The 9,960-nt window shown below is 44.3% G+C and overlaps 1 protein-coding gene across 2 annotated transcripts in view; it reads left to right on the plus strand.

Moving 5' to 3' along the window:
* The window catches only part of GRIN2B (glutamate ionotropic receptor NMDA type subunit 2B), a 459,317-nt gene extending 449,921 nt beyond the window's left edge, over positions 1 to 9,396 (plus strand). Inside the window, exons 15-16 of one of the 2 annotated variants that reach the window (XM_084766785.1) lie at positions 7,591 to 7,662; positions 8,605 to 9,396. In XM_084766785.1, coding sequence (XP_084622911.1) covers positions 7,591 to 7,616 — 26 coding nt within the window. In that variant the 3' untranslated portion in view covers positions 7,617 to 7,662; positions 8,605 to 9,396. Of the gene's footprint in view, positions 1 to 7,590 lie in introns of both variants that reach the window. The other variant, XM_084766784.1, reaches the window with a different exon arrangement.
* The last annotated feature ends 564 nt before the right edge of the window (positions 9,397 to 9,960 follow it).

A 9,960-nucleotide genomic window follows, 5' to 3' on the forward strand; every position in this document is an offset into this window, starting at 1 on the left:
CATGCTGTAGTGAACCTAACTCAAATACGTTACAGGCCGTGACAAGTCCGCCTTTCAAAAACCCAGGCGGAGTTCATTCTTCATCAAGACAAGCAGAGGTAGACAGATTATTGCTGGCCACCTGGGCTACAACTTGCCACGACTTAGGAGATAGCTAATAAAGGTTAACATGTTAAGTCTAAAGGGATTGAGGTTTTTTTTTTTCCTTCAAGAACTAATAGTTGTAGATAGCATTAATCCTTACAGTGGAGGTAATTAACACTTTAGAGAAAAATCCATCTCATGATATTATGAGACATTTGTTTTAAGCAGTGAAACAGACTGCCACTAAGTTGTAGGTGTGTGGGGAGACAGATGTTCTCTCAAAAAAGGGCATCCATGAATTTCTGCTGGACCAGACCAACATTACATGCATTTTTTAATGGCCATTTCGTTTTCTATCTTATCCTATTCTATTCTACTCTTTTTCTTAACCAGTACGTGTGAAGGATAGTGAAGCAAATAGTAAGAGGCCAATATAGGAGTTCCCTTCATGTCACAAGTAGAGCTGGGGGGCAGTTGGTTCCTGGCTTTGAGGATCCCTTCAGGAAGTGAAGAACCCCCCCCCCCCAAAGACCAGACTTGAGGACGACAGCCTCCCAGAGGCCCATTCTTTTGGCCACATCCAATCTGTAAAAACCTCACCTTAATGCTGAAGCATAGTTTCTAGGTGTCTCCTAAATGAAGAGAGAACTGTACTTTCTGTTTACCCATTTTGGTTGTAACCTGAGAGGCAGAAGCAAGGCAGATTAAAGATGAGGCATATTGCAAAGCATTTTCTAATGGCCCATTTCAAAGTACTCAGGGACTTGAGGCCTTTTGATCCGTTGTGGAAATGCCAGGAGAGGTGTCCAGAAAACTTCTGTATCCTGGAGTAAGGCAGCTGGACCCAGCTTCACCTGTGAGGTCCTGAGTGCTTCCAGGAAGTCTGCTGATAAGCCATCCCTGATTCAGTGTCCTGGTCCATTGGATGACACCCAGAGAGCTGTTGCTCACCACTCTGGGCACAGAGGACACAGCTTGTCCTACCAGCCTTGCTGTGGCGTGTTAACTTTTGTGAACCTGTCTACCTTGATAGGAGGAGGCTCGGGGTGTGGCATCTGACAGGCGTGGAGCTGTAGGGGATAATGGCCACAGGGATGTGAAAGTGGCACCGTGGCCTGTTTCCTTCAGATAATGATTATTCTATACCTCCAAAGGGGTTCTTTTAAAAGAAAGTAAAAGAAAAAACATGTCCTCCCAAAGCCTCAGTCCTCGTCAGACTAGTTTACGTAGCAGCCATTGTCACATTTTCATTCTAATTATAATGAATTATTACCAATAATCATTTTCTTTTGAACCCAGGGCTATTTTAATGTTCCCTTTAGATGTGGTATAAGAAACATTGGCAAATTGGAAATTATGTCACTTTGTTGCCTCTGTCTGAATTGTATCCTCAATCTTTTTTTTTTTCCCGAGACAGGATTTCTCTCTGTCCTGGACTCATTTATAGGCCAGGCTGGCCTCAGATTCACAGAGATCCACTTGCCTCTGCCTCCTGAGTGTTGGGATTAAAGGCTTGCAGCAGCACCACCTGGTGTGTTCTCAATCTTATAAATAAGTTTCCTGTTCTTCACACAGTTGCATGTAATTAGATGAGCCCTTTACCATAAGTATCCTCATATTTATGTATCTCAATGCCACCTCTCAAACACACATGCACACACACATACAGACATGCACATGTGCACACACACACCACGTACATGGGTGCACACACTGTTAGAATGAGAAGTTGAGGTACATGTAGAATGTTAATGCATATATGACATCTGGTGGTCCTAAACAAGAGCCTGACCAGTACAGTTCTATTAACACCCCAGCTTGTACTTTGATGACCAATGTGTACATAATTGGGCATCGTAGACCAGAGGAAATAAATCGTTTTGTCACAGCCCTTGAGACTCTTCAGCATTTTAAACAACCAGGGCAATGAATTCAATATTGGGTTACATGAGTTCAGTCTTGGCAACAGGCAAAAGTAAGCGATCACTAAGACATGTGTAGCTAATGCTACAAAGAAGGTACAGGGCAGTAGCAGTTTCCAGCATGATGGAACTGCCTTTTTGGAGAAGGGTGGTGTTTGTGGAATCACCAGCAACGCACTTGGATCTTCATCATATTTGGCTTCTGGAATATTCTAAGTTAGCCAATCTAATCAGTATGCAGATATGGGATAATTTACCATCACTATTTCTCCAGATGACCTCCTTTACATGGAAACGTGGTGAGCTTTAGTGGTACAGATGAATACACTGAAGCTGGATGCATTGGAAACTCAAAGCTTTTATTATGACTTATGTGGATATTGAGGCCCAGTCTGTCTCAGAAAGTCATGCTGCACTAGTCTCCCAATTCAAGTATTTAATACCTAACAGTAGAGAGAAGTCATGAAATACAGGCAGCTGATTTAACCAAATCTTTTGCACAAAATTCATCTTCTCAGATCCCCACCCTACCCACCTTCCACAATGCATTAGTCTACAGAAAACAATCAAGTGGTGGAACAAAATAGCCATCTGCAAGGTGGAGATAGAAAAAGTTCTGTAAGGAAGGAAATTTGAAGAGCAAATCAAGATGTTTGAGTTTTGTGAGGTAAGACATGAAAAAATCTTTTATTATTCAAAATTTCATATGGAATGTGACCAGCCCAAATCTCCCAGATTGGTACCCTAGGAAGGGGGAGCTGTTAGGTATGTGTAAAGTGGTCATGAAATGCTGAAGGCATCAGTAGTATGGGCCAACCCATAGGGAAGGCAGCTTTAAAACAGAATCATTTATTTTCATTTCCTGGGTATTTGTATCTAATTTAGCTGAGTTCAAACGTATCCTGTTACTAATATCAAGGCATGAGTTGGTTTTGAAAACATTGCGTACAAGAACTATGATGCAACTGATAAGCAATGGGCTTCTGACAAAAGACCTGATGTCCCCAGAACCACAATGAAGAGAGGTTGGCTGCCCAAATCATGAAGGAAAGGGAGCCACAGCATCTGCAGCCAATAGCTGTGAGACTTTGATTTTGCCCCAAGGTTGTAACGGTAAATTGTTTAGCAGCCACAGCTGAGGGACTCCCACAGCTCCCTCCTCTTGCAACCTACCTACTCACTGATGAGTGGAAGCAAGCCTAGAAGCTACCCACCTTTCCAGAGAACAGCATTCTAAAATTTATATCTCAAGAGATTCTAGTCCATATACAGAACATTCTGCTTATTCCAAGCATGGTGAAAAGCTCTACCTTGATGTAGGCTTTAACCAGTTTAATCAGTCTATTGTGTTCCAGTGAGGATGCTGGAAAATGGAAAGTGGAGAGTGGTAGGAAATCTATGCCATCACTTTTATAGTGAGGGTATCCCAAGAACCTAGTTCAAGGGCCTGGAGTGGGAAGAGGAGGAAGTTACTCATCCCTAGGCATGAGAGGAGGAGTTGAGACTAGCAAGTGAATGCTCCTCAAACTGAAGATTTAGAATCAAGTTGGTGACAAATAACTCTTCTCTCCCACCCCTTCACCTCCTGATAGCTGGCATAAGATCATGTAGGTATGCTTAGCAAGCTAAGAAGGAGGGCAGCAGCCTATTTATTCTACCTTGATGCCATGATGACTTCGTTTTTCTTATGAGTTGCATTCCCTACATCATGATGCTCTTTACGAATGGATAACAGGGCCAAGACCTGCTGGGTGTTGGAGCATCTTCCTCCCCTGAGATGACCATTCCTTCTCTGGTGCTATACTCATATTCATTGTGGGGCAGAATAGAAATAGGATTCATAGGGCCCTAAGGGCATGGCTGGAGAATTACCTAATTGGAACCACAAAGCTCTTGTGCTTAATATTAAATATTAAAGTGGAAATGAAAAAGGCAATCCTCAAGCAAAGCTGCCCACAGTACAGATTGAGGAAGCATTATGGAAAAAGTTTTAGAAAGCAAGTCCCTATCTACCCAAGGCCAAAGCAGCCAAGCTGAAAGTATATACAGGATCAGGGTAGCTTCCTATTTTGAGTGTACTATAGCTGCCATGGATGCTTCTTGTGCAAAGACAGAAATGGGTAAAAGTCTATTTCAGAGCTTAAGACTCTCTCCTCAGCAGCAGTGTCCACAGGAACCTAACTTCCTTGTCACTGACCTTGAGGACAGAATGTATCTCCTCTCCTATTGTAGATTGATTTTTTTTCCCAAGCCAAGCTTGTCCCACTGGTTATTGAGCCCTGGGGTAACTTATAATCTTGTCTGTCACTTCCTATTGAAGAACAATCCTTAAAACCTGTTTGGATAAGGCCTACTGGATGCAAGTGGTTACCTGGGTGGAGGTTGGGCATAGGCAATGAGTTTCAACACACACACACACACACACACACAGAGAGAGAGAGAGAGAGAGAGAGAGAGAGAGAGAGAGACCTTGGCGAAATGCACCTGCCCAGTAATTTGGAATCTAATCAGAAAGTCAGAGAGGTTTTGTAGCCGTGCAGCATCTTTCTTTCACTGAAACAAGATGGAGCAGTACTAGTCTCTGCATCTTCTGTTCGTGTCCCTCTGGGGTGCCAAATGTGCTTCTCTTCCCAGAGAGATAAATCGGGCCAAGACCAACATCCCAACGCTCTCAGGCATCTGTGCCTGTCTTCTGCCTATCTTTGTTTCTTTTTTCATATTATCTGCCACATGATGGAGAAATCTGCACAGCCATCACCAATGAAACACCATACTTGCAAAAAAAAAAATACAATACAGAAATTCACTAAGAATGAGTAGGATCAGCGTGTTTCATTTAATCCCAGTGGTCTTTGGGGAATCGTGCTCTGTCTGGCTGTAATCCATCTCTCCTCTGAGGCCCTTTCCTCTTAAAAGCCGTGATTACAACATAAATTTCACTGCTTCATATTTGACAAAAGCTATGCTAGGGAATTGACCCCTGAATGCTCATTTTAATAGCCCATTGCAAAGCAGGCTTTACAGCTGACAACAGCTTTTCTAGGTCTGTCCATAGAAATCCTTCTTTACCTCCCTGCCTCTTGCCATATCTCCCGACCCCGCTTCTTGATTTGGGTCTCCCTCGCTACCTTGTTTTCTCCTTATAGAAGAGTGTGCTCCTTAAACTGGGTTCTTATTTAAACAGACTGCTCAGAAAACGATCTGAGAATAATATCTCATTGGCTTTCTTCTTAATTTGGAAAGAAGGAGATGAAAGAAAATAGTAAGCAAGAAAGCAAACGCGGCCTTGTCCTCAAACGCTTCAACTCAAGGTCAAGAGCTAGGAAAGTGAGTGCTCTCAAGTGAGAGCCTGAGGACCCGCTACAGGAGAGGGATGTGCTCTAGAATATTAAGCAGCCACTGAGCAGGTCCACATGGGCTTTGGTCAAGATGATTTCTGTGTGCATGAAGGCATTAATCTCTTGCTCTCGCTCTTGTTCTTGCTCTCGCTCTGTCTTTCCTCCCCATATCCCTCCTTTCCTGTGTCCTTTCAAGTCACAAGATCTGTGAGGGGGAGAGTGTTTGCTTTAGTTTGAGCACACTGATGGTGTTGCAGTATCCCCAGATCTCCTTTGCCCTAGGTACAGAGGAAGCCAAATGCTTCCATCTCTCTGCCAATGAGTTGTTGCACGTTAGTTCTGAATTGTTCATAATCTATGCTATTAAAACAAGAGAAAAACAGAGTAGAAAATAAACTCAGTGACAAAGAGAACAGAGCATGGTCCTGAAATAATGTTCTTCACCAAGCTGAGAAAGATGCCAGAAGGAAAAGAAGACGGGTAGACAAGAAAGGGTAATATTCATACCAAGATGCCCTGATTATCCCCATTAAAAAAATATTGTCTGCCATTTCCATGGGCTCTAGTGGAAAGAGAAACCTGCTGCTGCTGACTGCTCAGAAATGGGCATAGAGTGACTTTAGAAATAGTCACAGGCTTCCCTGCAAGAGCACATCCACAGACCTCACGGCAGAGTGACCATCTCCATCCTAGAACATTCTGAGTAGAGGAGCCACATACTCATGGTAATTGCAATTACTCAATTTGAGAAGCCAAAGGGCACAGAGAGGAAAATATATCAAGAGAATAGAGTTAGCGTAAGCTTTTCTATTTCTTCATCTCCTTCACTTTTAGCATGGCTTGGCATCACAAAGTTAGGTCACCTTTGAGAGACAAAATCTTTTAAATGAAATTACATCTTCCCATCCTGGTGAAAACACCAAGATGTATAATCTGATTACTATTTACTCCAGAAAGGAAATTGGCAGATTCAATTACAAACAGGCGTTTTATAGACTGCCATAATCCTGATTCTTACGCATATTAACATGGAATTTGCTGGCTCGGACCTGATCTTTTAAGCTGTAAAAGCTCACCAGAAGGGAACTAGAGCTTGTGTTCCTGAACCAACTTGGTTAAAAGCATGAAGCAATGCTCCCAAGGGTTCAGTCTGCTAACTCCACTATAGCAGAAGGCACCTGGGAAGTGGGCCACAGAGGAGGAACAGCCCAGGAGGTCGGGGCAGGGGGTCATAGGGACAGAGACCAACTGCTTAATGAGACTTAAGTCATTTTTTGATTATTAAAAATAAAAATAAACAAGGTCAATTCTTAGATCCAAAGCGAGCTTCCATGTTTGCTTAAAGAACAACTATGCAGGATTTTAAGCTTATTCCTTCTCTTGGAAGAGGAGTCTTTTCGGTCATTTCTGTTGTTTGACTTTACTTTTTATTGAAAGCTGTATTTGGAAAATGCTTGTCTGCAGTTCTCATTCTTGGGCTGCTTACTGAATCCAAACGCTATGCCAGGATGGTCTAGGTGCCAGGAGTGGACACTACAGAAGAGTCTGTGTCCCTTGAGGCTCATGGGTCACTCACTGAGAGGAAAATGTTCCTGTGATGGTGACTATAAGATGCTTACCAAACATACAGGTGACAAGCAGATTATGCATCTGAATATCCAAGCTTGAAGCCCAGGGACCAGGGAGGGATTTTTTTTTTAATAGCCCATTTTGTGAGGAACAGAATGATCCTGTAGAGACAGAATCATTGATAGGGATTAGAAAGAGAAGATGCTGACAGGCGTAACGTCTATGATGAGTAATCTATGATGAGTAAAAGGGGACAGAATCTAATGCGCAAACAGAAAGCTGGGGGTACCGAGCTTACTGGTGTTTTTATAATAGAGAGACTGTGGTATTGGCACAGAGGCAAGTAGGTAGACCGACTTGGGATCAGGTCTGTCTTGACTGATGATTCTTAAGTGAAATACAAAGGGACTTCATCAGCTGTGAGTGGTAATTCAGGACCATTTCACTGATCAATCCAGGCTCGAGACTAGATTTGGTTGCTGTATGTGTTCTTATAAGCTGAACTGTTCTGAGAATGACAGTGTTGAGCAAGAGAGCCACCTCCACACTGGCTCTGTGACAAATGTGTGACAGGGAAGCACAGGGCTCAGTAGAACAGGTTGGAACTTCTGTAAAGAGTCAAGAAGGTGACAGAAATCATCAGGGTGTGTGTGACATTGGGGGCCATTTCTTCACAGGAAGGAGTGAAGCCGAGGAGGGATAGAAGATGGGCTGCAGTAGGAGATGGCTGTTTTTATCTGTGGATGAAGGTCAGAATGGGCCCCTCCCTGTGACTCCCAAGTTTATGGGTCGTTAAGGTTGGTGGTGGCAGCCTTTACCAGATCAAAGTGACAAGGCTGCATGTGCTGGGCAATGCCTTGTCAGCAGCATGTGGCACTCTGGTGGTTCATCAGTAACTCCCCAAGCCACACCTGCCTTTCAGTTGCCTCTAAATTGCTACTGCAAAGTTCCACTTTGGCTTATTTATTTGCTTGCAGACAAAGTCCAACCCTCCTGCCTCAGCCTCCTGCATGCTGGGCTTGCAAGTATCCATACCCACATCCACTCCTGGTTTGGCTCTGCATGTTGTCATAAATGTCATTAGAGGTGACCCTGGATGGAAACTGCATAGAGACCCTTTACCTCCAGGAAGACATATTTCACCATACATCTTGCCCTTTCTGCTTTAAAAAGCTTCCAACTAAGTTGCTTTCCTTGGGGGGGGGAAAATCAGAATTCTTTGCTCGGATTTATCTTACTCATTGTTCATCTTTTTAAAAGAAATCTAAGGGAACAGCAAACAGCTTTGCTTCTGTCCGAGTCTCACAAATGAAGGTTTTCTCTGACTGATGATTTTTATTCAGTGTTTTTCTTTTGTGGCAGAGAACAATAGACCAGGCGCATTAGGAAATGGTTGGACACCCTTCAAAGCCTTCGAGGGGGGATATTTTGGATGATTAGGATGACTGGTTAGGGTAGAAGGGTGTTGAATGAGGCTTATAGGGGGGGCAAGGGGGAAGGAGTACTTTGAAGATAATACTGGAAAAAATAAGGAATCTGACCAAAGGAGGCGGCAGAGGGCGGGAGTGGGGCATACTGTGTAGAATCTGGCGATGTAGCAAACATAAAATAGATCTTGCCTTCTCTGCAACATTCCACACATGTCCGACACCAATGATAGACTGACCATATTTTATTTTCTGGGCCTTTAGAAAAATCATAATTTGAAGAGACAGTAGGCATTTCTCCTGACCCAACAAAATCTTGAACAGAGCATAGTGAAATCTGAACCGCAGTGCTGATTCCCGTGTCACTGTTCGTCGTGAGGACACACCCACCGGCTTCCTCCCAAAGACTGGCTGGTGTGCACCACGGCCCACGGCTCACCTAATGCCTGTCTTCAGTTCTGCATTGGAAGAACACTAGAGCCAACTCAAGGGCTTATTCCATGCTTTGTGCATTAGTGCTGGCTAGAACTCCTTCAGCAAAGAATAGGGAAGCCAAAGCTACAGGGTTGGGCGTGGGGTGGGGAGTCTCCTCACTGCTTTCCTTCCTGCCCAGCAGGAATCCAGCTTTTCAAAGGTAAACTGAACATAGCCCAGCAGCTTCCATCTGCTGAGATCCCCCCTCCTTCAGGCTGTCCCATCAACATAATTGGGTAAGAATCTATGGGAAGGGGGGGGGGGGGGAAGGGTTGAACAAAGGAGAAGGACTCTTAAGTGGGAGCTTTGTGACTCAATGGCCACCCCAACATTCATCCATTAGAGTAGCCCTTGAACCTGTGGAAACACGTGCGGAGAGCTTAGCTGGCATGTTAGCACAGACCAGAGAAGACACAGGCTAGGACGATGAACTCTGACCTGTAGGGAAAATGTCTTCTTCCGACCCTCTGACAGTGTCATAAGTACGCTTAGCCACAATGACCGAAGCATGTGCGCGTGTGCCTGTGGGTGTGCGTGTGAGTTTGAGCACGAGTGTGCAGGGGTGGTGGTAGAAACACCCACTGTACACACCCACAGTGGCTTGGGCTGCAGGACCACACCCCTCCCAGTGTCATCCCAGGGAGGGGTACTGGTCATAGCTTCCCAGGTGGGGTGTCCCCTGCACAGGAAGCTCTCAGGCTTGCCTGGACTCTGTGAGGCCAGATCCCACCTTCCTCCCCGGGGGGGGGGGGGGGCAGCCTTCCTTCCTCTTGACTCTCAGATTCCCTCCCACCCCCCACCCCCCACACCCCAGCCCATTCACTTCCAGGTTCTTTTAGGTTTGTTTGTTTTGTTTTTGTTTTTGTTTTCTGTAAATATCGATTTCTTATTTTGGACATGCAGGGATCAATTGAGATTCTGGAGTGGGGGGAGGGGCGGATGACTGGGTCTTTTATTTTTTATTTTTCTTTCTCTCTTGGGTTTTGGTGTTTGAACTTGAAAAAAAAAATCTACTTACAAGTATATATATAAGCAAATGACTTACCTTTAACAAACGAAATAAGTTGATTTCATTCTTTTGTTTTATCTTGTTTCTCATTGGGGTAGGGTGGGGGTGGGGGGGTCTTTAGGGTGGAGGGCTTTTTT

This window comes from Acomys minous, assembly GCF_964271855.1.
Source record: "Acomys minous genome assembly, chromosome: 17".
Classification (NCBI taxonomy): Eukaryota; Metazoa; Chordata; class Mammalia; order Rodentia; family Muridae; genus Acomys; species Acomys minous.